This window comes from Oryctolagus cuniculus, chromosome 7 (genome assembly GCF_051225735.1).
Source record: "Oryctolagus cuniculus isolate XC-2025 breed Fujian yellow rabbit chromosome 7, ASM5122573v1, whole genome shotgun sequence".
Taxonomy (NCBI): Eukaryota; Metazoa; Chordata; class Mammalia; order Lagomorpha; family Leporidae; genus Oryctolagus; species Oryctolagus cuniculus.
Genome location: NC_142873.1, coordinates 31,264,860 through 31,292,611, shown reverse-complemented (window position 1 = coordinate 31,292,611; position 27,752 = coordinate 31,264,860). Strand labels below are relative to the sequence as shown.

At 40.6% G+C, this 27,752-nt stretch overlaps 2 protein-coding genes across 4 annotated transcripts in view; both read right to left on the bottom strand.

The window, feature by feature from the left end:
- Positions 1–27,752, bottom strand: part of ADCY10 (adenylate cyclase 10) — a 147,276-nt gene extending 119,524 nt beyond the window's left edge. For both annotated transcript variants that reach the window (XM_089336620.1, XM_051856005.3), the window contains exons 1-4: positions 27,486–27,752; positions 14,365–14,405; positions 5,696–5,780; positions 5,215–5,326 (exon numbers count right to left, since the gene is read on the bottom strand). The gene's annotated coding sequence lies outside the window, so the exon portion shown is untranslated. The remainder of the gene's footprint in view (positions 1–5,214; positions 5,327–5,695; positions 5,781–14,364; positions 14,406–27,485) is intronic.
- MPC2 (mitochondrial pyruvate carrier 2) lies at positions 275–27,752 on the bottom strand. 2 transcript variants are annotated; one of them, XM_089299624.1, is made up of 5 exons: positions 27,486–27,752; positions 14,365–14,405; positions 5,696–5,780; positions 5,215–5,326; positions 275–849 (listed from the first exon to the last, which is right to left on the bottom strand). In XM_089299624.1, the coding sequence occupies exons 1-5, from the start codon at positions 27,592–27,594 to the stop codon at positions 798–800; spliced, it is 399 nt and encodes a 132-aa protein (XP_089155750.1). In that variant the 5' UTR covers positions 27,595–27,752; the 3' UTR covers positions 275–797. The 2 variants fall into 2 exon arrangements, with proteins under 2 accessions (XP_089155750.1, XP_002715783.1); XM_002715737.6 differs by lacking the exon at positions 275–849 and adding an exon at positions 3,023–3,245.

Sequence of the window (27,752 nt, the reverse complement as noted above, 5' to 3'; positions counted from 1 at the left end):
GATCTCTTACTGAGCATTCTAAATCCTGCCTTTGGCCCCTCATCCAAAGCAGCTTGTTTCTTATAAAATGTGAAAGCCTTAGGAGTTCCAGAGATGACCTCAGATGTGCAACTCGGTTACCAGCAGTCACCCCTCCGTATCCACAGGAGATTGACTCTAAGACCAGAGGATGCTCTAGTCCCTTCTATAAAGTGGTAGAGTATTTGCAGGTAACCTATGTACTTTTTTCTGCATACTTTAAATCATCCCTAGGTTACTTACAACTCTATTTTTTTTTTTTTAATTTTTGACAGAGTGGACAGTGAGAGAGAGAGAGAGAGAGACAGAGAGAAAGGCCTTCCTTTTGCCATTGGTTCACCCTCCAATGGCTGCCGCTGGCGCGCTGCAGCTGGCGCACCGCACTGATCCGATGGCAGGAGCCAGGTGCTTCTCCTGGTCTCCCATGGGGTGCAGGGCCCAAGCTCTTGGGCCATCCTCCACTGCACTCCCTGGCCACAGCAGAGAGCTGGCCTGGAAGAGGGCAACCGGGACAGAATCCGGCACCCCGACCGGGACTAGAACCTTGTGTGCCGGCGCCGCAAGGTGGAGGATTAGCCTGTTGAGCCACGGCGCCGGCCAAAAGAAGACGACTCTATTTTTTAAAAAGATTTATTTATTTACATCAGAATTACAGAGAGAGGGAGACAGATCTTCCATTTGTTGGTTCACTCCTCAAATAGCTGCAATGGCAAGGGCTGGACCATGCAGAAGACAGGAGCCAGAAGCTTCATCTGGGTCTCCTATGTGGGTGCACAGGCCTAGGCACCTGGGCCATCTTGCCGCTGCTTTCCCAGGCACATTAGCAGGGAGCTGGATTGGAAATGGAACAGCCGAACTCAAAAGGGTGCCCATATGAGATGCTGGCACTGCAGGTGGTGGCTTAGTGCCATATGTGCCATAGTGCCAGACCCACTTAGAATTCTTTTATTTTTTTAAAAGATTGATTTTATTTGAAAGGCAGAGATAGAGGAGAGAGAGACAGAGAGATTAATCTTCCATCTGCTGGTTCACTCCCCAAATGGCCACAACGGCTGGAGCTGGGCTAGGCCAAAGCCACGGGTCTCCAATGTGGATGTGGGTGCCCAAGTACTTGGGCCATCCTCCCCTGCTTTTCCTAAGCACTCCTAGTCAGGAGCTGGATCAGAAGTGGAGCATCAGGAACAGGAAGAGGCACCCATAAGGGATGGCAGCACTGCAGGTGGCGGCTTAATCTAATATGCCACAGCGTTGGCCCCAAATTCTTAATACAATGTCAATGTTACATAAATAATTGTCATGCAGTATTACTAGTGTTAATTACCAAAAAAGGGTTTGTACTTGTTCAGTATATATACAACTTCCCCCCAATATTTTTGTCCTGCAGTTGGTTCAATCTGTGAATGTGAACTCGTGGAAATGGACAGTCAACTGTATACCTTTTTTGCAGCTTAACTGAAACTTCCTTAGGCTAAGAGAGTGCTTTCTGGGCATGCTTTCTATCAATAATCTTATCATTTCCTGGACTTTCTACATTTACTTAGCACTTATCATGGACTTGGCACTGTTCAAACATTATCTCAATCTTTATGACAATCCTATAAAGTATTATCTCTGATTTACTCTTGAAAAAGTTCAGGGATAGAGGTTAGTTAAGGGGAACAGGTGAACTGAAACTTAGGACTGTCAGACCTGAATTAAGAACTTACCTAATTCAGCCATCAACAAGGACTTGCAAAACAAGAAGCATGGCTTGTGATCGCATCTAAATACTACAATTAATTTGACCACCAAGTGGGACTTAGAAAACCCCATCCAACATAGAACAGGTTTTATTGGGAAAAAAAAAAAAAAAAAAGTGAAATGGCAATTTAACAGATATTTTAACAATTTTTTGTGTCTAGCCATATTTCATAATGTGTTTTTCCTAAATGCTTAACCTAGGGAACCCATACTTGTGTGCATACCATTGCAAAATAAACACATGAATTTAACAGTGAGACTTATGAAAAGAAAGCATTCTAAGTCAGCTCTTCAGAGCTTCTTCACTTCTGCCTGTGTGAAATTCTCTATGCTTCCTCCCCAAAGATGGACTATGGTGAACTGACAAAGATGAAGTGTAAGATTTTCAACTGCTCACTGCCAATTTTTAAAATCAGCTATAGTAACAGCATTACTTGAAATGCTCTTTTGTTTGTTCAGATGTTGAAATAACTTGCTTTTCTGGTTAGTCTGACTATAGTTCTAATGAGGCCTGGCTTCACTAGACGTTTTAGGAAAAAGACCTCTACTGAGGCCCAAATCAAACATACTATTGATTACCTCTAAGATGGCATAATCTATGGTCTGTCTTTCCTCACAAAATGAGGATAAAGGTTACAAATACTTACAGAAAGTCTACTAATAGCCCACGTACTCTGGTAGGCACTTTCTCAATGTGCCCAAAGTCATGGCTTATAATCCCTAGAGTAGGGATGCACACTCAGGTCTGACTCTAGTCCTTTCTCTGCTACATTATTATCAGTTACTAGGTGCAATTCAACAACTTAACACTCAGTATGGGCCATAGACTTTGTTAAAAATTATCCTAATGAATCTTTATAACAATCCTATTAGAAAATCTAAGGCTGTAAAAGAATTTTATACAATATGCCAAAAAAAAAAAAATTAAGATTCATGTCAAGTTAAATAGTTTTAAAATAGTCTGAAATACTTTTAAAATAAATAACTTTAAATAGTGTAAGGCCATTTTAAGGGTTCTCATTCCATTATCTGTTTTTCACTGTCTACCAATATTTCTTTTCACTTACAGCTACCATGCTAAATAGATTGTTTAACTTTTCAACTGTCTTTCAGCTTACTTGAAGCTGTGTGCTTGTGTATATACACACTTTGGCTGACCAGAACAGAAGGCTGGGGGTATGTATGACCAATTATGATTCATTATGGACCAATGGTAGAAAATAAAAATGCTACTAACATGCAGAGATAAATTCTTTTAGTCATATTTAAAGAGAGACTGTTATTAAAAGTTTCCTTTATTTTTCTGTTGAATCAAGCACTAGCTACCAGTTAGTTAAATTTTTTTGTGTGCCCTCTAAAATTTAGCACAGTTAGCATTGCCTTATCAATAATCAAATAGGTCCCAGTGGTTATGTCCATATTTAGATTGTTCAGGTGGTCAGGAACTCTTTTATTGGTTTGCTTTAGCTTTTAGTTCTTGGTTATATCTATAAAGAAAACAGAAAGAAAAATAATCACCAACAATAATAGATAAATTTATGCTGAGAAAGGGAAGCATATTCCATTTCTTCTTTCCCAGTTGCCAAGTGACTATAGGTTATAAATACAATCTTCCCAAGTGCTCACAGGTACAAATAGAGGAGAAGGGAACTAAAGAGTTCATTTGCATCTGGCTTGCGGTTCTGATAAGATCCCAACTGTCGAAAAGTTTTAGCATCGTAATTAATGATAGTTTCCTGCACAATGAATATTTTCAAATTTTGAGCTACATAAAAGCATGACAAATATGAATATATGTATAAAAGTTGGGACCGGTGTTGTGGTGTAGCAGGTAACACTGCCACCTATGACACCAGCATCCTATATGGGTGCTGGTTTGAATCCTGGCTGCTCCACTTTCCAACCAGCTCCCTGCTAATGTGCTTAGAAAAGCAGTGAAGGATGGTCCAAGTGCTTGGACCCCTGTACCCACATGGGAGACCCAGAAGCAGCTCTGGGTCCTGGCTTTTGTGTGGCCCTGCCCTGACCATTGTAGCCATCTGGGGAGAGAACCAGTGGATGAAAAATCTCTATCTCTCCCTCTCTGACTTTCAAATAAATAAATAAATAATCCTAAAAAAAAAAAAAAAAAAAAAAGTTGGCAAGGACCCAGTGCTGAGGTATAGTAAGTTAAGCCTCAGCCTATGGTGCTGGTATCCTATGTGGGTGCTGGTTCAAGTCCTGGCTGCTCCACTTCCGATTCAGTTCCCTGCCAATGGCCTGGAAAAGCGGTGGAAGATGGTCCAAGTGCTTGATCTCTTGTACCTGCATGGGAGACCTGGAAGCAGCTCTTGGCTCCTAGCTTCAGACAGGCCTATCTCTGGCCTTTTGTGGACATCTGGGGAACGAATCAGTGGATGGAAGACCTTTCTATGTCTGTCTCTTCCTTTCTATCTCTGTAACTCTGCATCTCAAATAAATAAATAAATAAATCTTCAAAAATATTTGACCAAGGCCAGCGCCATGGCTCACTTGGCTAATCTTCCGCCTGCGGCACCGGCACCCCAGTGCTGGTCGCTCCTCTTTCAGTCCAGCTCTCTGCTGTGGCCTGGGAAGGCAGTGGAGGATGGCCCAGGTCCTTGGGCCCTGCACCCGCATGGGAGACCAGGAGAAGCACCTGGCTCCTGGCTTTGGATCGGCACAGCACGCTGGCAATAGCAGCCATTTGGGGGGTGAACCAATGGAAGGAAGACCTTTCTCTCTGTCTCTCTCTCTCTCTAACTCTGCCTGTCAAAAAACAAATTTGACAAAATGTGGTCATTTAGAATTTTTAAGTTTATACTTATGAAGCATCTTTTACTAAGAATAAAATCCACTGGGAATGGGTTCCTGTCTAATCACGGACAGAAAGATCAACTTGTGTGATGCAGGGAGGCTACTGAATCAACAGGTTATAAACACTTAAGTTTACTGAAGCTAAGTAATTTCTTCAGTTCTTACCAATTCAAAGAATTACCTACAGAGCCACAGACTATTTCCCTCTACAACATCCTGGGCTTTTTCATGTACTATTCCTCCCAGTTTACAACAGAACAGAAATAGTATAAGCACAAGAAGGACTTTATTCCACAAAACCTGGCACACTTTCTATACTTGTCAAAATATCTCAATTTCAAATATTTGACCAGATTATCATTATCATTAGTCATAAAAAATAAAAATCTTCCAGTGAATTGTGGAACACTTTCCAATTAAACCAAATGACTTCATTCTTATCATACTATATAATGTACATTCAAGTCTGTTAAATTGCTTTTAAGTTATTTGTAAACCCAAGACTTTTCCAGAAATCATAAATGTTACATTTCTACTTCAGATACATTCCTGTCTTAGCATTATAAGTCAATCTTCAAAAAAAATTATTGCCATCTGGGTAGCTTCTGAAGCCTTTTAAAAAAATATCTTTAGTAGGCTTACCTCCAAATGCGAAAGAGTTGAGAGGCTCCTGCTGCCCCCACAAAGAAATTAACAGCAAATAGACTCCAATTTTTTGGAATAATTACGAGGGAGTATCTTGACCAAATAAACCCTGTTGAAACAAAATACTTTAAGTAGGTACTGCTGACATAGTGTATCTGAATACTTACTCTTAATGTAAAATAATTATAGGTAAGAGTATGACACAATGTAGAAAGAACAAAGAAATGCTATCCTTGGAGTCTTCAATGAAGTCCCTAAAACTCAGTATCACACAAATACAGTTCTGCTGATGAGGGAATCTTCATAGGACAAGTGGAATATTAATTGTTTCCATAATCGGGGAACTTTCTAGAGATAATATCAAATTCTTCTGTGTGTATGTATAAATTTTCAAATACTAAACTACTAAACGAACTTATGTGAAACATAAGAACAATAATTTACATTCTATCTGGAACATGGAAGATATTCAATTTACCTGTAGCCATCAAAACAGCAGACTGAGCTGTGCTGAGTTTTTCTGCAGGTCTTGCCATGTCAGCCAATCCAGCACACACCAATCCCTGGAAATACACATTAACACATATAAAGAAAAAAGGCATCATTAGGGTGGAGTGATAGCTTTTAACTTTAAATTAAACACAAAATATTTATGAGGTTTCCAATGATAGTAGCTATAATTTACTAGCTATGTATTAAGAAAATATAAATCATGACAAAAAGCTACAATGAGGTGAGGAATGGTTTTTGAACCACTTTGTATTTTTCTAATCACATTAAGCTGCCTCATATATTTGAAATACTGCATTACATATTAAATCGTACATATGATATGAGTACATATTTGTTTCATGTATTTTATGCATATGCTTTATATGGTTTGGGTTTTTTTGGGTCTACAAATGCTATATATGAATTTGTATTTTTTACTTTGCCTATGTTGGAACCTACTGAGGTGGAGGATGCCTAAAAGCTGTTTAAGGTCATCTGTATGGATTCCTCCTTTCTGTCAATATTACTGTTTAAAAGTAATTGTAGTCTTCTGCTTAGAACATTTTCCCTTAACAATCAAAGTAAACATGCCATTTCTTCTCTGTTATGTTTTTAACACTGTCATTTATAGGATCATGCCACTCACATCTTACTATCAACATTACTCAGAAAGTTTAGTGAGTTCTCTCTAGACAATAATTATGCTACTTTATTGCATTGATGAGAATATGTAATAATTTTTTTTAAAAAATCTATTTGAAAGGCAACAGGATGCTGGTGTTGCAGATGGCACTTAACTACTTGTGCCAACAATGACTGGCCCAGCCTCAGATGTTGAGGTTATCCAGGGAGTGAATCAGCAGATGGAAGATCTGTAATTCTAACCTTCAAATAAATAAAATAACTCTATACTAAGTAAAGAGTTCAACAATTTGCACACACACAAAAAAAAACCAAAAAACCAAAAAACAAAAAAAACTGTTCCTGAACAGTTGAGACAAGTGCTATTTAGTCATTGCATCTTGAAGTTAATTTCACTTCTTTTTTTTTTCTGAGAAACTTAATTAACTTTAAAAAAGTGCCAAAGAATGATACACCTTTTGTGAACACTTAGACATATCTATAAGTTATGAGACATAGGAATATCTTCCACTTAATACATTAAAAGAAAATAAGTCCTTGAGAACAAGTTTTCTTATTAAGGATGTACCTAAGAAAACAAACAATGCAGTTGGACACTTAGGCATAACTAAAACTTATGAGACATAAGAATATTCTCCACTTGATATACTAAAACAAAATAAATCTTTGAGAACAAGTTTTGCTGTTAACTCTCATAATACAACTCTTTGAGGACAGAGTTCCTGCATGGGTAGTTAGTGCACAGTGCCTCCAGTTGTTAATTTAACAATAAACACTCTTATGTACGACATCCCAACTGGAGATTTAACCTGCTGCACCACAACACCTGCTCCTCCAGATGATTTTGAATATATGGAATCAATTCTAGAAAACATTGATTTTAGTTTCAAAGGGGATAAATGCTTAAGTACAGAGGTATAACTAGACGTAAACCATGGCAAACACATCTTTTCTTCTTGATGACATTTACTCACAGTCCCACTATTTTCTTCTAAATGCTTTCCTAATCATCTCTCCTACATCCTTCTTCCTGGTTCCAATGCTTATTTTCTCTGCCCCTATTTGTTCTACTTCTTCTGCCATTTTACAAGGGAAGGAAGAGACTGACTACTTTCATTCTTTTGGGCCCACACATTACTCTATGACCTACTGAATAAATCTATGAAGACTATGAGCTGTGTAATAGTACACCCTTTTGAAATAAGTCAGAAGTCATACATTTGATTTTTCTGGGATGTTAGTAATTACCCTCTCCTATAAAGGTCTTGAACTCCTGGACTTCCTTTACTGTGTTTTAAAAAACACTCATTTCTACTTATACAGCATTTTAACCTTAGGTAAATAACTTAACTAAATCTCATTGTGAATCTAATCTCTGCTACTTACTGGCTGTGTGAATTAGGTCAAGTTACATAACAACCTGTTTTAAATTCCTCATAAGTAAAATGAGAATATTAGTACTTAACTTGGCAAGATTGACATAATGATTAAATGAGATAATGTTTTAAAAATATTTAGCAAAGTGCCTGGAAATTATCTTTAACCCCACCAAAAATAACAGCAGCTAGCATCTTTAAAGCAGCATAAGTCTCTGTACCCTTTCCTGCGTTACTAACCTTGGGATGAGAGGAAGAAAATCTGTGTTCTTTTTCATCTTCATTCTGACTTAAATAGAACTTCACAGATTCAGAAATTACAGAGTATATTGCAAGATTATGTAAAAGACTCCATAACATCCTAAGAAGGTACTAGATCCACAGTGACTACTTCTATGATGGTAATATAAGTGTTTAAGAACATAGGCTTTGGAAACAAATAGCCCCGAGGTTGAAATTCTGACACTGCTACTAACAGTATTTACAGTAATCTAGTTTTTGACCCTAGTACGCTTGCCTGGAAAACTGTTAATATTTCTCTGATTTGGGAGAGGATGATTAAATGAGATAATGCATCCAACAACTTACAGGGTGGAATGCAGTAGACAGGTTGGCTCCAATGGCTCCCATCAACTGAAAAATGTTTCTCAAATGTCTAAAACCATGTTTGTGATTCCTTTTGGCATCTCATCACATACATATATTTATGAGAGAAATAATCATGAGATAGTTTAAAATGATCTCTCTCCCTTCTTTTCTTTATATATTTTTCTCCTTAAGACACATGCCATAAGATACTTTGAGTGTTTAAAAAGTGAAATAGCACAACAGTGTATTCCAATTCCAAAGTGCTTAGGGATAGTGAAGTCCTCAGGATTTTAAACTGAATTAATTTGTATCAGTAGTTTCAGTGTGAATAGCAAATAGACAAGTATTAAAAATTTGCATGGACATCTTTGAAATAGTTTAAAGAAGAGAAATGGAAAAATTAGCTACACCAAAGGGTTCAAGAGCTAAGAGATAACAAGTGGTCCAAAAAAAATATGACAAGACAAAGGACGCTCTCTTAACTGACCTTATTTCCCCAGGTCAGCCAATGATCTCCACTCCTATAAATAAGCTAACAGATGCCCAGGGCATGTGGATTACTTATGGCCAGGAAGCTACTCTCTATTGTCCTCATGCATTTTTGTTCTCACTAGCTGAATTCTATTGTTATTAAGACACTGGGTCTGTCCCCTACCTGTAATTTACATAACTGAGTAAACTATTAGGTAAATAAGTGAAATTAAAAAGAAGGTTATTGCATGTATGAAAACTAAAGAGTGTTTTTTTTTTTTTGTTTTGTTTTGTTTTTTGTTTTTTTTTTTTTAAGATTAAAGCCTGTTCTCAAATTTAGTGTGAAGCAAATAAATATAAAAAAGATTGGGGGGGAAAACCCATATAAAAATCTAGCAGATTTCTTTTTGCATACTGTTTGAAAGTATCTATGAGCTTGCTCTGCTTTAATGAAAACTAAACTTAAAATTATACTGGATGAACCATGGCATAATTTACCTGAGAGAACACGGTGCTCAAATTCAGTGGATTCATACAGAAACAGAAGCTTCAGCCTTATGGTGAATTATTGGCAAGTAAATATATATTTACTTATTTTTTAAAAACTTATTTGAAAGGCAGAGTTAAAGAGAGAGGGAGAGCTCTCACTCCCCAAATGGCTGCAATGGCTGGGGCTGGGCCAGGTTGAAGCCATGAGCCTGAAACTACATCTGAGTTCCCTACATGGGTAACAGAGGCCCAAGTACTTGGACCTTCTGTTGCTTTCCCAGGCATATTAGCAGGGAGCTGGATTGGAAGTGGAGCAGCTGGGACTTGAACCATGGCCCACATGGAATGCCAGTGTCACGGCATTGGCTTAACCTCCTATAAGTTATAACTCTGGCCTCCATATTTATATTTTTCAGGTTAAAATATTTAAGTATGTAGGTTTTTTGTTGTTGTTGTTTTTGTTTTTAGGATTATCCACTTTGACCTTCTGATGAATTACCTGGTTTCAACTGAATTGGCTAAGGACTCCACTATGGCAGAATGTAAAGAAGTATTCTCTGAGAGTCTTCCTTATTTTTTTTTTTTCAAAGATTTATTTATTTACTGATTTGAAAAGCAGAGAGTTACAGAGAAGCAGAGGCAGAGAGAGGTCTTCCATCAGCTGGTTCACTCCCCAGATGGCCGCAATGGTGGGAGCTGTGCTGATAGAAAGCCAGGAGCCAGGAGCTTCTTCCAGGTCTCTCATGTGGGTGCAGGGGCCCAAGTGTCTGGGCCATCTTCCACTGCTTTCCCAGGCCATAGCAGAGAGCTTGATTGGAAGTTGGGCAGCCAGGACTTGAACCAGTGCCCATATGGGATGCTAGCAGTGCAGGCGGTGGCTTTACTCCTACTCCACAGTACCAACCCCTCTCTGAGAGTCTTAATTTAGAACTTAAGTGGCTTGCAACTGTTATATATCATCTATAGACTCCCACATATTAACTGTCAAATATTCTGGGATAAGAAAACACATTGGAAGGCTGGTGTTATGGTGTAATGGGGAAAGCTGCTGCCTGCATGATACTGACATTCCTTATGGGTGCCAGTTCGTATCTCAGCTGTTTTACTTCAAGTCTAGCTCCCAGCTAATGAGCCTGAGAGAACAGTGGAAGATGGTCCAAATGCTTGGGTCCTTGGACCCTAGAAGAGGCTCCTGGCTCCTGTCTGGCCCAGTTCTGGCTGTTGCAGCCATCTGGGGAGTGTTCAAGTGGATAGAAGATCCTTTCTTTCTCTTTGTAACTCTGCCTTTCAAATAAATGAAATAAATCTTTAAAAATAAATAAATAAAAGATTTTGGAGACATAAGTTTAAAAGAAAAAAAAGAAAGCAAGCACATTGGTATGTACATAAAAATAGTATCCAACAAAAGTCTCCCCACCAGAGAACAATTAACTCCCAGATGTTTCTATTGCTATGCTGTCATCAGGTGACTATGCACTCAGATAATTTCAACACTGACATTACGTAGATGTTTCTAAAGGAGAGAGAGATAGTGAAGAAGGCACTGATGTGTACACAATACTGTCAACGTCTCAACACATGATGGGCCAGACCAAGTAAACACCAAAGTTACTGGTGAAATCAATAAACTCCTAAACTGTGGTTAAATTTGAGAACAAAGAGGGCCCAAATTTACAGTAAATAGATGGAATCATTCTTAATCTATTAATGGTGCTTGAAACAATATTTCAGCAATTAACTCCACTTTATTGATCTAATTACTATATGAAAATATAGTAATGTTCGTGGAAAAACAGAATTGAAAAAAAAAGCCCATTATCTCCTGACATGACTTCTCTCAAATTCAAGCCACCTTTTAAAGTGATAATATGAGCTAATTAGCCCATTCCTAAATAATATGGGGTCCTGGGAATGTCAATGAAGCCTTTTTTACATTATCAACTCACAAAAAGTGAGTATCCTTTAAAGACTTTGTTTAGGGGTAGGCATTGTGAGGCAGGTTAAGCCACTGCTTAGGATGCCTGCATCCCATACAGGAAGGGTCCTGGCTACCCTGCTGCTGATCCAGCTTCCTGCTGAAGGGCCTGGGAAGGCAGCAGATGATGGCTCAAGCACCTGGATTCTTATCACTCACGTGGGAGCCCTGGACGGAGTTTTGGGCAGTTTTCAAACTGATGTCTTACTCTTTGTAGTGCCTCAAACTAGATGCTGTTCAGACATGCTATAACAAGGTTGTAGGAGTTTATTTTGGTGCAAAAACATTCCAAAATCTATGCATAGTTTTTTCATAACACACATTTTTCTTAAAGTTTCTGAGACCCATCTCATAATTTTAGATGTGGGAAGGGAGGGAAGCAAATGGAGAACCCATTCTTATTATAAGGGCTTTTTTTTGTTGTTGTTTTTTCTTGCATACCATACAACATATGAATGCTGACTGGGAACAGACCCATTAAATCATGATCCATTCAAACTGTTGATTAAACTGATGGGATCTTTTCTCAATATACATGAAAAAAAGAACTGTCTGTAAAATACAGCTCCCAAACCACTAATCTAATCTAATCTTGTCTGTCATTTCATAGTTGACAAAAGGACAAAGAGATTAAGTTTGCCTAAGGTCATAAGATTTAGGGATGCCTAATTTATTTATTTATTTATTTATTTATTTATTTATTGACAGGCAGAGTGGACAGTGAGAGAGAGAGACAGAGAGAAAGGTCTTCCTTTGCCGTTAGTTCACTCTCCAATGGCCGCCGCGGCCGGCGTGCTGCAGCCAGCGCACCGCGCTGATCCGATGGCAGGAGCCAGGTGCTTCTCCTGGTCTCCCATGGAGTGCAGGGCCCAAGCACTTGGGCCATCCTCCACTGCACTCCCGGGCCATAGCAGAGCGCTGGCCTGGAAGAGGGGCAACCGGGACAGAATCCGGTGCCCCGACCGGGACTAGAACCCAGTGTGCCGGAGCCACAAGGCGGAGGATTAGCCTAGTAAGCCGTGGCGCCGGCTAGGGATACCTAATTTTACCTCTAATATTCTTCAATAAGATACATAAATGGCCAATAATCACATGAAAAGATATTCAACATGACGAAAGTGTCAGGAAATGTGCATCAAAATCACGAGATTATCACTTGACCCCTCATTAGGATGGCTATAACAAAAATAAAAAAGACAATTTCAACCAAAAGTAATGAGTGTTGGTGAAGGCGTGGAAAAATTAGAACCCATGTGAACTACTGGTGGAAATGTAAAATAATGCAGCTTCTGAGGAAAAACAGTACAGCAGTCCTCAAAATATTAAACACAGAATGACTTCATTATCTAGTAATTCTACTTTTTGGTGTAGACCCCAAATAATTTAAAGTACGAAGTTGAATAGATATTGTACACCAATGTTCACAGTAGCATTATTCAAAAGCCAAAACATGGAAGCAACCCAAGTGTCAAATCAGTAGACAGATAACCAAAATATGGTATGATAGAATGTTACTCAGTTTTAAAATAGAAAATTTTTATTTAAATTTATTTATTTATTTGAAAGACAGCATTACAGAGAGAAAGAGAGAGACTGAGAAAGACTGATCTTCTATCTGCTGGTTCACTCTCCAAATAGCTGCAATGGCCAGGGCTGGGCCAGGAGCTTCATCTAGGTCTCCTACATGGGTACTGGGGCCCAGGCACTTGGGCCATCCTCCGCTGCCTTCCCAGGTACAATATTGGGGAGCTGGATTGGAAGTGGAGCAGCCAGGACTCATACAGGCACCCATATGGGATGTTGGCATCTCAGTCGTGGCTTAACTTGCTACTCCACAACACTGGCCCCAGGAAATTCTGATACATGCTACAACACAGATAAACTTTGAGGACATTATGCTAGTGAAATAAACCTGCCACAAAAAAGCAAATATATGATTCTACTTACAATAGGTACCCCTAAAATTCAGAGACAGAAAGTAAAATGGTTTCCAGGACTGGAAGAAGTGGGGAAAGAGGAATTACATAACGGGTATAGAATCTTAGTTTTGCAAGATAAAAACAGTTCTGGGGAGTGGTTGTACAATGATGTGAATGTACTTACCACTTAACTGTACATTTAACAAATTGTTAAGATGGTAAACTTTATGTGTATTTTATCACAATTTTAAGAAAGCCTACAGACCAGCAGTTTTCAAACTTTAGAGGGCAACAGAAGTTATTAAAATACAACTTACTGGGCTCTAACCCTAAAATTTTGAGGTTCAGTAGGTTTGTGATGAGGCCTTATTATTTGCATTTTGAACAAGTTCTCAGAAGAAACCACACCAAGTCCACAAAGGACAATTTCAGAAGCACATTGGTCTATAATTATAGACCAGTGCTGGCTTTTTCAACATAAAAACAGTGATTTGCCATAAAAAGCCACCAAGATTATTTCTTTTTAGCTAAATGAGAATTTTAGAGAAGGAAGCTCTTGGTTTCTACCATTTACCTGATGTTCATGCTTAACATTTCATGAACCAAGTACCCTTGTACTTGGATGACTCCACCTACTTTTTGAGACTTTTTTCTTTTTTTAAAAAGATTTATTATTTTGAAAGTCAAAGAGAGAGAGATCTCTCATCTGCTGGTTCACTCCCCAGATGGCCACAACAGCCCATGCTGGGCCAGGCCAAAGCCAGGAGCTGGCAGCTTCATCTGGGTCTCCCGCACGGGTGGCTGAGGCCCACATAGGTGGGCCATCTCCTGCTGTTTTTCCCAGGTCACTGGCAGGGAGCTGGATAAGAAGTGGAGCACCAAGTATGTGAACCAGTGCCCATACAGGATGCAGGCATTGGAGGCAGAGGCTTTACCTGACACACCACAGAAAGTGAGACTTTCTTCTCTGTTCACAGAAAGCCTTTTATTTATGAGTTCAGAAAAACTAAAGTAAGTAATAGGCAATAGCTTTATGCAGTACAAATGATACACTTGGGAATATCTGCCATGAAATCCTGGAGAAGTAGGCTAATAAGAATGCTTTAAATGTGTCTTTCATAAGTTATTTTAAACTAGTAAGTTCCTATTAAGGAATTTTCTCCCCCTACAGTGTCTGCAAAAACTCAAGACTTACCCATTTCATAATTGGAGCCCAGAAGAAAACTGTGCGGGGACCTGGAAAAAAAAAAAAGGAATAGTCAAAAATAAATAAAATATTTTATACATCTTCTAACAGCCATCACCAAATTTCAAACAGCCAAAGATTTATCAATCAATTTCTAATCATGCTTGCTATGCTCTCTGCATACTTTGTTCTTAACATTTATAATGACAATATCACTCTTTCTCACAAGATGTCATGATCTCCTTGTTGATTATTCAGTTTTGTGATGTGTTAAAAATTAGTGAAAAGTATAATGGAGATGGTTTTCAAAACCATTCCCAGTGCTTTGCCTTGATGAAGAAACTTAATGTTAGTTCAGTCACAGATAATCTTCAAATTGGGGGAAATTTCACATTCTGGAATTTCAGTGATATATGTGGAAATTCACTACTTTATTAATATTTCTAGCTTTAAAAACATTTAGCATATGCATTCTACTGAAAGTTTTTACAAAATTCAACACAGTCTAGTAGAAAAATTGAGTGAACCTAATTTTAAAATTTACATGAGAAACAGGAAAGCCAAGATTTCTAAGCTTCTTAATTAGCAGAATTCTTGCTTTAGTCACCCTGATACCCATCTGCCTTGTGCAAAATGCTAAATAAATGTATAAAGGATTGAAAACAACTCTGGTTTCTTAGATAACTTAGAATCTGAGAAGCATGATGTCTCAGAGCTGCGAGGAAACTCAGAGATCATCTAATCCAAGTTCTCCCTTCTGTCGAGAAGACTCAGAGGAGCTCCATAGCCTCCACTCCAGTCATGGAGCCAGTAAGCAGGGGACTGTGACTGCAGCCTAAAGTTCTCAAATTCTCAACTGGCCACTCTGAACTCTTCCAAATCATACACTTCTTTTAACCTTCAGGGGACACAGTGAGATGAAAAAAACAGACTCTGTCCATGGGGATTTAAAATGTATCCAAGTATGCTGCTGAGTCCAATATTTACCACTAATATGTCATCTATGTTCTTTCACACTGGCTCAACAAAATACATTTATTTCTTCACAAACAAATTAAGCAATTTTATGTCACACAACAGTGATTTACATACCAAGCAATTAGCATCCTATTATATCCATGACTATTGCTACTGCCTTAATATTCTATTTTAGTTTGCAAGAACAATTTGTCTTTATGAGTCACAAAAATCATATCTAAACTGGCATCAATTTCTAAGTATAACATATTTTACTTTTTTTCATCTACTCTCAACTAATACTCTTCTCAATAGCATTAGCAGGTGAAGATGCATTTATCCATTTCCCCCTCAACATGTGAGCATTCACTCTTACTAATAACAGGAAGTATTCCTGTTCTTCTGTTCTTAACGGCTTAACTAGCACTTAAGAGAAAAATCGAGCTTTTCTATGTCAGCAGTGCAGCAGAGTGATCAAGGATGCAAGGGAGATGCTGGTGGTGGTGGTGCCATAAAGACAATCAATCCCAACCAGGCTGCCAGTGTGTGCAGTGGTCAGGGCAGCCATGGTGCTCCAGAGTAAACTTTTCCTGTCTCATTGTCAGAATTCAGGGTAGGGAGCTGATGGGCAACATGGGAAAAGCATGTTCAGAGTGGTGGCACATTCACAGCCATGGGACTGGGCATCTAATGCCAACCACAGCAATGGTTGCCCACCACTTCCCATCAAAGTCTTTGAGAAAAGAGTTAAATCTATTTTTTTTTTTTTTTTTTTTTTTTTTTTTACAGGCAGAGTGGACAGTGAGAGAGAGAGACAGAGAGAAAGGTCTTCCTTTTGCCGTTGGTTCACCCTCCAATGGCCGCCGCGGCCGGCGCACCGCGCTGATCCGATGGCAGGAGCCAGGAGCCAGGAGCCAGGTGCTTTTCCTGGTCTCCCATGGGGTGCAGGGCCCAAGCACCTGGGCCATCCTCCACTGCACTCCCTGGCCACAGCAGAGAGCTGGCCTGGAAGACGGGCAACCGGGACAGAATCCGGCACCCCAACCGGGACTAGAACCCGGTGTGCCGGCGCCGCTAGGCGGAGGATTAGCCTAGTGAGCTGCGGCGCCGGCCCTAAATCTATTTTTTAGAAAGGTAGAATAAACTAAACAATGAGCTAGGTTAAGAATCAGCTGTGGTTCTACAGACAAATCATTGATTCCGCCATAAAAATTACTGCATGATTTGGTGTACCAAGCCTGAGAATATCTTGGTGAATGAAACACTATCCTGGCCTTTAATGATCTAAGAACATTAAGGTTGTGGAAGTAAAATCAAGACCAAAAGCCATCTAAAAACATTCTAGGGGAATGAAATTCTCAAGTACTTTCATCAAAACCATATTACTATTTTATATTTATGTAAAACCATTATCCCAAGTGAAAATGAACTCAAAGAATACACTCTTTTGGGGGGGTGTTTTTTGGCTGAATTTCTATCAAAAGTAGTTGGTTAATTGTAAGATTAAGCAGAAAAATTTGGAAAATGTAAAAATGGTTCTCTCTCTCTCTTTTTTTTTTTTGACAGGCAGAGTTAGACAGTGAGAGAGACACAGAGAGAAAGGTCTTCCTTCCATTGGTTCACCCCCAAAATGGCAGCCACGGCCGGTGCGCTGCACTGATCCAAAGCCAGGAGCCAGGTGCTTCCTCCTGGTCTCCCATACGGGTGCAGGGCCCAAGCATTTGGGCCATCCTCCACTGCACTCCTGGGCCACAGCAGAGGGCTGGACTGGAAGAGGAACAACCAGGACAGAACCCAGCATCCCAACCAGGACTAGAACCCAGGGTACCGGCACTGCAGGCGGAGGATTAGCCAAGGAGCTGCGGTGCCAGCCTGTAATTTTTTTGATTAACCTGTTATCACATAGTGTCAGCTATTACTTGACTTCATTATTAAATGATAGCAGTGTTATTCATTTTGGTATATTTCACAATTTACTATAGTTTTTGATACTTTTTCACTTCTCTCAAATTATTTAATATTATCCTTAGGGATAAATTCATTAATTCAATGCGATTTTAATACAATAGATTAAAAGTAGATTTTAAAACCTACTACAAGGGTTCGGCACTGTGGCGTAACGGATAAAGCCGCTGCCTGCAGTGCTGGCATCCTATATGGACACCGGTTCGAGTCCCGGCTGCTCTACTTCCAATCCAGCTCTCAGCCCTGGTCTGGGAAAGCAGTGGAAGATGGCCCAATTCCTCCTGCATGGGAGACCAGAAGAAGCTCCTGGCTCCTGGCTTTGGATTGGCACAGCTCTGGTCGTTGTGGCCAATTGGGGAGTTAACCAGCAGATGGAAGACCTCTGTCTCTCTCTCTGCCTCTCCTTCTTTCTCTGTGTAACTCAGACTTTCAAATAAATAAGTAAACCTTAAAAAAAATACTAGAGTACACCTTATTCTACTATATTTAGTAGAATAAATACTTATAAGTACTTATTCTACTATAATTAGTGTACATCTACTTACCTATCTGCAAGCTACTGGCTAAATATTATTTGTATTTGTACCCCTATCACCTAGTAGAATGTTAAATAAAAAGGAAAGTTAGCTAGCACAATTAGAATCAGTTATATATTTTTTTCTAATAAATTTTAAAAAATATTCATCTATTTGAAAGAGCTACAGAGAGACAGGGAGAGTCAGAGAGAGAGAGAGTTCTTCCACCTGCTGGTTTACTACCCAAATGGCCACAACAGCTGGGGCTGGGCCAGGCTGAAGTCAGGAGCCTGGAACTCCACCTGGGTCCCGCACATAGGCGGCAGAGGTCAAAATTCTTGAGGCATTTTCTGCTGCCTTTCTAGGTGTGTCAGCAGGGAGCTGGATCATAAGTGGGATCATCCGAGACTCGAACCAGTGCTCCATTATAGGATCCGGCTTGCAGGTGGCAGCTTAACCCTCTGTATAATGACAGCACAGAATCAGTTTATATTAACTAGTATTACTCTTATATGAATTACTTATGCATGGGTATATATAATATATACAAATAATACATAATATATGCACATGTATATAATATATAATGAACATATATGCAAATAACCTTAAAATATGATAAAAATTAAGTTATTTTTGTCAACCTGATACTTAAATATTGACTTCTGGTTTACACTTTTAAGTGTTTTAAAATAAATTTGCTGATTTCCTATTTTAATCCTAAAGTGCTTCCACTGCAAGTGTAGTTTTATTTTCTGTCTTCAAAGGGGCTGAATATTATCCAAACACTAGGTCATGGCACAAACTTTGTCTTTCCTCATGGGCCAAAAAAAATGTCGTTGTTGTTTTTTTTTTTTTAAAGATTTATTTATTTATTTGAAAGAGAGAGAGGAAAGGCAGAGAGAGAGAGCGAGAGAGAGAGGTCTTCCATCTGCTGGCTCACTCCCCAAATGGCCGCACCGGCTGGAGCTGAGCTGATCTGAAGACAGGAACTAGGAGCCCAAGGTCTTGAGTCATCTTCTATTGCTCTTCAGGCTATAGCAGAGAGCTAGATCAGAAGTGGAGCGGCCGGGACTCGAACTGGTGCCCATATGGGATGCCAGCACTGCAAGCGGCAGCTTAACCTGCTACACCACAGCACCGGCCCCTGACTTCCAGAATATATATTTATAATGATAATTTTGCCAAGTTTTAGTTCTAGTTAGTGGTCTCAACCAAGAGTTATTTTTGCCCCCACCCAGGGCATTTGGTAGTGTGTAGACACATGTTTAACTGTCACAAGGGTGAACGTATTGGTATTGCCATCTGTGGGTAGAGGCCTGGGATTTTGTAAAACATCCAATCACGGGCAGGACAGCTCCCCACAGCCATGAAATATCCTCCTCAAAATATGTTAACAATGCTTTTAAGAAACTCTGGCCTAGGCAGACTGGTAAAGCCATCAAAAATTCATGCAGTTTCATGTCTCTACACTTTAGTCTATGCTGCCCTCTCCCAATATCTGGGCTTGTCTTCATCTGACTAATTCCTAAACTTCAAAAATTCATCTGAGGTTTCATCCCTCGAGGAAGCCTTCTTTAACAAGTTAGGCTAAATGCTCTTCTGTGAACTAACAAAGTAGCCTGTATATCCTTCCATTGTTTTCTGCACTAACTAAAATGTTTATACACCTGTTACTTTGCCAGACAATTAAGGTCCTTAAAGACAAAGCGTATTTTTAAATTTTCCATGACAAATAATAAATATTTGTTGAGAGAATTGATTTGGATTAATTATATCCAGGATAGATACTAATCAAAGATATTAAACAATATTAGGTCTGACCCAGCTTTTCCTTGATACCACTAAATCTTCACAGCTAGAATGTGCTATTTACTTACCTTCAGGGCTATCAGGTTCTCTTTATACAAGAGCTATACTAGACTTTCACTTGTTAGTCCATGAATTTGACACCATAAGCCGCTAATTCTATAAGCCAATCTTTTCAAACTACCTGGTAATTTAATTTACATTGAGCTTCTGGAATTCCAATCACCACACCTACTTTATTTTTCTTTGTCATGCAGTTTCTGTATCATACAGTGTCAGTTACTAAGTTTACTCTTTATCCCTGCATGAAGATTGACTTTTATCATTTTATCATTCAAAGGTAAGCTGGTATATTATTCATCCTTATGCTGAACTGTTCGGCAGATTCCTTTCTTCCTATTTCAAAACTGACCTTTGGGGTTAAAAACAGTCAAGCTTTTCAGCAGGTTTGCTAGTAACTAATTTACTCAATTGCTCCAAGCTAGGTGAGAGTTTAAAAATGTTAACTGCTTTCACTCTCTACCCCCAATCATATCAAACAAGGACAAAAAAAGACTTTAAACATGAAATTGCAGCTTCTAGAACCTGAATCAAGAGAAATATTTTAGTGAATAGTTTTAAGCTAAGAAAATAAATATTATGTTAATCTAACTGCCAAGTCCTAAGAAAAATATCAGGAGCAAATCTAAAAAGCATCTTAAATTGTGAATTTTTCTGAGATACCAGAGGAAATGATAAAAGCAAACAAGTTGTATTTTCCTGTTAAAGAAAAAGAAAGAAGGAATGACTAACAAATACATGTAATCACACAATGGACTAAAAAAATTTCTGAGAAAATTTAATATACCCTTTTGTTTTATCATAGCTAGTTATTGTTTACCTTGAGAGTAAATGGTTAAGTTAAAATAAATTTGAATGTGTATGAATTCAGATATAGAGATTGTCTTCCAGAAAACAGCAATCAATCAACTGTGGCTATGACAGAGATGAAACATCCCAACTTACAAAACATTTAGAAACAGGATCAGTGTTACATGCGTTATTCTAGACTGGAAAAAAAAGTTAATGCTCTTTACATTAGCATAATTCTCATGCATAAATGTAGATGAGATAATACCTTTATACTGGTAAAAGCAGAAGTACAAATTAACTGAGTACCTGGCAAATAGTCACTATGATAAAAGGAATCTCTACTCTTAGAAGTTGAAAAAGGCCTAAAATGCTGACAATTTAGAAATAGCAAACAAGAATTCAAAAAATATACACATACATATTTAAAACTCTGGGGCTGGCATTCACTGTGCTGCTGAGGGTAAGGTCCTGTGATACTGGCATCCCTTTATCAGAGTGCAGGTTCAAGTCCTGGCTGCTCTGCTAATTAGCTCCTTGCTGATGCAGCCTGGGGACAGGGAGGAGGGGAGGGGAGCAGCCCAAGTACTTGGACCCCTGCCACCCACGTGGGGGACCCAGATGGAGTTCCAGGCTCCTGGCTTCAGCCTGGCCCGATTGCCGCAATAGCGGCAATTCAGGATGTGAACCAATGGATGGAAGATCTCTCCCTCTTTCTCTGCCTGTACCTCTCTCTCTCACTCTGCCTTTCAAATAAAATTAATCTTAAAAATAAGCTTTTTAAGCTTTTGAAATATTTTCAAACGTAGTAAAAAATACAGGGAATAATGTAATGGTTCTTTTTTTTTTAATTAAAGATTTATATATTTATTTGAAAGAGTTACAGAAAGAGGGAGAGAGCTCTTCCATCTGCTTGTTCACTCCCCAAATTCCAAAACAGCTGGCCCAGGGCCAGGCTGGAGCCAGGACCCAGAAGCTTCCAGGTCTCCCATGTGGGTGCAAGAGCCCAAGCACTTGGGACATCCGCCGCAGGAGCCAGGAATCCAACCAAGAGGCTCTGATGAGGGAAGCTGGGGGTGGGAGGAGGTCTTAACTTCTGGGCCATGCATCCACCCCTGATATTTTTAAAGTTGTAACTTCACAGAAGTTGAGAGAAGTTCTGCAAGTGAATATCACAGCCAAATAGTAACAGATAAAAACATTCAAACACAAGAAGAAAACTAGTTTGCCTTATGAACCCGGTGAATGTATAGATAAAAAAAAATAAATTTACTTTCTAATTTCTCTGTGAGAGATTCCTGCTAATGACATATTACATGAATTCTACCCAGAAATTAGGTCATTTATTGTATAGATGATTGTCGTCCTAAGGAAAGACTTCCTTCTTAGAACACAAGATGTAATTTTTATACACACATTTAGAAATACTGAATTGAAGTATTCAATCTGTCTCAATGTGAAAATAAAGTTTCTTACTAAATGGTTAAGGGGTCATAAATCACCATCTTTCCATGACCTTTTCCCTTGCTTTTCACACTGTTCCACTAATGGTTTGTTCCTTTTTAACATCCCTTAGTTCCTTTTATTATGCAAGCCCACCTGTTCACTATCATATGACAAGCTACATGGAAATCCTTAGTCTTTGATGACAGATCCTGACTGCCAAAAGACATTTTTATTTGTGCTAAAGCTAGTTCTGATACAACACTAAGAACATGACTGAACTACCATCTTAGAACTGTTTAATCTTTGTGTATTCCACAATGCCTGGAAATAGCTATCATTCACTCATAGTATCAAAAACATTATGAGTATGTAATGTTTTTAAAAATGTTGAGGGAAAATAGGCTTTAGTTTGACATTCTGAAGTAGGGGCCAGTGTTGTGGCCTGGCGGGTTAAGTCACTGCCTGCAAAGCCAGCATCCCATATTTGATCCAGGTCCCTGCTAACACACCTGGAAAAGTGGCAAAGACGGTCCAACTGCTCGGGTGCCTGCACCCAAGTGGGAGACCTAGAAGAAGCTCCTGGCTTTGGCCTGGCCCAGAAAAGGCCAGTGACACCATCTGGGAAGTGAACCAGCAGATGGAAGTTCTCTCTCTCTGTAACTCTCCTTTGAAACAAATAAATAAATCCCACACACAAAAAATCCAAAATAAATAACAGGTGAAAAGACTAAATCAAGGCCCAGAGGTGAGACTACTCTCAATATTGAATAACTCAACTGTCTTCGTAGTTGATTGTCTAATGACATTCTCCTTTTCATCAATATCTCATAGCTGTAATTAAAATTCTGACTATCCAACTATTTTTATTTATTTTTTTTGACAGGCAGAGTGGACAGTGAGAGAGAGAGACAGAGAGAAAGGTCTTCCTTTGCTGTTGGTTCACTCTCCAATGGCCGCTGCGGCCAGCGCTGGCGCCCCGCGCTGATCCGATGGCAGGAGCCAGGTACTTCTCCTGGTCTCCCATGGGGTGCAGGGCCCAAGGACCTGGGCCATCCTCCACTGCACTCCCTGGCCACAGCAGAGAGCTGGCCTGGAAGAGGGGCAACCGGGACAGAATCCGGCGTCCCGACCAGGACTAGAAACCGGTGTGCTGTGCCGCAAGGCGGAGGATTAGCCTAGTGAGCCGCGGTGCCGGCCCACTATTTTGTTCTTATCCCTTAATTTTAAGGTAAATAGCTCATACTTTAGAAAATATTATATGTATATTCGATATTTGATTTAAATATTTAGAATATATTAAATGCTTTAAAAATATATATTCATAGGGCTGGCACTGTGGCGCAGCGAGTTAACACCTTGGCCTGAAGCACTGGCATCCCATATGGGTGCCAGTTCTAGTCCCGGCTGCTCCTCTTCCAATCCAGCTCTCTGCTATGGCCTGGGAAAGCAGCAGAAGATGGCCCAAGTCCTTGGATCCCTGTACCCACGTGGGAGACCTGGAAGAAGCTCCTGGTTCCTGACTTCGGATCAGCACAGCTCCAGCTATTGCGGCCATCTGGGGAGTGAACCATCGGGTGGAAGACTTTGTATCTACCTCTCCCTGTAACTCTTTCAAATAAATAAATCTTTAAAAAATTTATATATATTTACATAGAGTACCTTAGACTGGCATTAAAATTCTACACATAATCTGTACAGCAAGTTAATAAGCTGTTTTAATAGAGATGCTAAACAATTAAAACTATGTGAGCAGGGCCAGCACTGTGGCATAGTGGGTAAAGCCACCACCTGCAGCGCCAGTGCTGTGGCACAGAGGGTTAAAGCCCCGGCTTGCCACACCTGCATCCCATATGGATGTGGGTTCGAGACCTGGCTGTTCCACTTCTGATCCAGCTCTCTGCTATGGCCTGGGAAAGCAGTAGAAGATGGCCCATGTCTTTGGGCCCCTGCACCCATGTGGGAGACCTGGAAGAAGCTCATGGCTCTGGATCGGTGCAGCTCTGGCTGTTGCGGCCATCTGGGGAGTGAACCAGCAGAAGGCAGACCTCTCTCTGCCTCTCTGTAACTCTCCCTTTCAAATAAATAAAAGAAAAAAAAAAACCTATATGAGCATATACACTGGTCATTTATTTGATACACATTTGGGTTTATATATAATGAACATACATATTTTGAAGTTAGTTGTATTCAATTCTGAATTTTTATGATAAAGATAATCCTTTATGAACAATTAGCATTGGTTGATTTAATGTTTTTATTTTTTTAAAAAATCTCTTCATGTCTTTAAAATAAAAAATAAAAATCAATTCCCTTACCTAGGAAAAATATAAATATTCTCCTTAGGACTTTAAAGTAACTTCTCCTGTGCGAGAGAGAATAGCATAAATGTAGCGAATGATACAGCAGCAGCACATGAGGCTCTGCTCTAAGTTTCACAGAACTGATTTTTTCAAAGCTCTTCCAGTTAAGCCAAATATAATTCAATAAAGGCAAAACAACGGTGAGCTAAAATGATGCAGTTCAGATAGATGCTTTCTGAGCTAACTTATCCAAGGGATAGTTTTTAGACTCTTTAGAGTAGGGGTCTTCTAACTTCTTTTGATCATGTGCCTCTAACATTAAAAAAAAAATAGAGCTCATGTATCTATACGTATGGCTACATACTCATAAACTAATAACTGTTCTATTTTTATATTATAAAATACACTAGGAAAAACTCCAAAGGATGAAAAAAACAGTAAGCATTTACAGCAGTTCTACTGTCTTTTCCTACATTCCTGTGTTTTACTTTATGTATCCCCTCAGAGTGATTCACTCCATTTTAGAGCTTGCAGTTACAATGAAATGACACTCCTCCACCAAGAATGTGTTTTCTTCCCACTGCCCCCTACCCTGACTGAACTCTTCAGTAAACATTGGGAAGTAAACACTGAGCAACCCAAGTTCAAGGTTATTTCTGACAAATATCTAGAGAGCAGCTATGCAACTGGTTAGTGCAGAGTTGCGGGCTTTTATAGTCAGTCAGGTGGGGAGTGTATGACATCAGTTCATGTGAGTTGAGTAACTTGACAAGGACACACATTTACTTAGAATTCTTATTCTTCCTCTACACAGGCAGTTCTTGATGGGCCAAGAACAACACATGGGCAAATGGATGAAGCAGGCCTCAAAATTCTGGGCCACAAGTCAAAGGCTCAAACTACAAGATACTCAAAATTTTTTTACGTATCTACATAGAAATATAACATTTGTAAAAAAAGATTTATTTATTTGAAAGGCAGAGTTACAGAGAGTGGGAGGAGAGAGGGAGGGAGGGAAGAAGAGGGGGAGAGGGAGAGGGAGAGAGAAAGAGAGAGAAATTGATTGATTTTCCATCCACTGGTTCAGTCCCCAAATGGTTGCAGCCAGGAGTCTGAACCCCATCCTGGTCTCCCAAGTGGGTGACAGGAGCTCAAGTACTCTGTTGCTTTCCCAGGCACATTAGCAAGGAGCTGGATGGGACGTGGAGCAGCCAGGATTTAAACTGGTGCTTATACGGGATGCGGCAGCTTAACTTGCTGTGCCACTGCACCAGCCCCCAAAACATATTCTTGTTACCTGTCTAGACATAACTTGTCAGTGATAAAATAAAATCTCAAAAAAAATTTATAAATCAGTAATGTTTGAGTTCTGACCCTTAGTATTTTACCATTCCATATATATATATATATTCTGAGATTTAAAAACATTTATTAGACTCAAAGACCTCCAGCCAGAGTGGCATGGAGGGGGGCTCCAAGAGAGGAAAAAAACCCAAAGGGCCCCGAGGCACTGGGGTTTTTAAGCACAATTTTGAAGGAAAAAAACCTTGACAATGAGGTTGGAGTTCAGTTACTAGGCGGGGAGCATATCCTTTAAAAATGCCTGATAGGTGAATCTAGTCTCAAGTTTAAACAATGATTCAACAGCAAACATTGTTATGTAAAACAGTATGCAAAATCCTTAAATATTCACTCTGGACAACTACTGGAGCAATAATTAGCATTTCCTCAGATTTTACTCAATACCAATGAGTCAGCAGTTATTTTTATCATACTTCTTTATTTAAAAAATTGGAGTGCCTACAACTCTTCAGCATACATAAGTCTGCAGTGAGGAATTAACTTTTGTTGCCAGTGAAAGTGCAAGCATGACAGCCATATCACTGAACCCTTGCGAGAGAGTCCTTAAAAGGTCATAATTATCATCCCCATTTTACAGACTAGAAAACTAAGACTTGGGAATGTAAGGTCAAGGTCACATAGCCAAGACTCAAACCTAGGTCTGTTTGGTTTCTACGCCTGTGTTCCTTCTACCACACTGAAATGGGATTAAAATACCCAGACCAACCCAAGTGTGCCCAGATGAAATGCACACAATCTGCTCTTATTCTGAAAGTGGAGCAAGTGTTCCAAGCAAAAATTACAGGCAGCCACAAGCGAAGCCTTTGGACAAGAACAATGGAGACTACCTTCCCTTTCCCTATTAAGGTGTTCAGAACTGTTTCTCCTCTACCCAGAGCTTAGGAAGGTCGGAGCTAACTCCACACTATTCAGAGGACTCCGTAATGCCCTGATGATTACGAAGCAGAGCCCAATCCTCCCTCTGAAAAACCTTGGCCACAAAACACAGCACTATCCCCCCAAATCGACTGCTATATAAAAAAACTAAGAGGTAAATGAACTTCATTAATCACCATGTCCCCGTGAAGAGCCGTTTTATGGTGTATTTCGTCTTGCAGTAGGCAACATTAAGGGTTAAGCTACGGTCTGAAGGTGTAGTTCACTTCGTTATCTAACTGGAAATCAGACTTAGTAACTAGCTCAGACTCCGGAGGGCGGCTGCGGAGTCAGAGAAGCGGGGGGGACCCCGGACACCGACTGGGGACTATAGATTTACCAAGCAGGGGGGAAAGCCACTTTTGGGGAGGGGGGCACTTCCATCTTCCCATTCAAAACACAGTTTCTCGTGTGCTGAGCTTGGGGGAGACCTCAGGATACAGAGGTCTGAAATAAAGAGCCGGGTGGGCATTATTCGCTCAGCCACGGGCACCCTGTTTCCCACTGGGACAGGAGAGTGAACGCGGAGCGTGGCATTCCCGCATCCACCGCGCAGAGATCTGCCATTCCGCCCAAGGTCACACCTATGGCAAACGGGAAAGGGGACTCACGCCCGGGTCCGACCGGCACACCTGGGGGCAGACTGAGGCACGCGGGCCCACGACCTCTGCTCCGCACCCTGCGGGGCGACACTCCCACACCGCGGCGCGCGGGGCCCACGGCGGCGAGGCGAGGCGAGGCTCTCCCGCGGCTGCCGGCGTGGAGGCGGCCAGATGTGGAGGCCGGGGCCGGGCTGCAGCGGCGCCACAGAGAGAGAGGTCCGGAAGGGCGCCGCCTGCACGCCTCCCGCGGTCGGGGGAGCCGCGGGATGACAGAAGGTGAAACGCAGAGGGCGGACAGGGGCTGGCGCTGCGGGATGTCGCCAGCAGCACAGGTACCGGCGGGTCTCTGAAAGGCGCCTTTTGGAGGGAGGAGAAAAGGTCTCGTGGGGGAGCCAGGCTGGGGCCATTACCTGCCGGGTGGTTGTACAACGGTCTCAGTTTCTCGGGCAGCATCAGCTCCACTTTATCCAGGAGCCGGTGGTAGGTGGCCCGCAGGCCTCGGGCGCCGGCGGCTGACATGTCGGCCGCCGAGTGATCGCGGGCAGCCGGATGGGAGCGTTGCTGTGTCCTCGCTCCTGGCTGACAACGAAGGGCAGCTCGTCCCTCTCCCTTGCCACAGCGCCTCGCGTCCGCTTTCCACCAGGGTGCCCTTCGCCGCGGCTCGCTTGCCCCCGGGC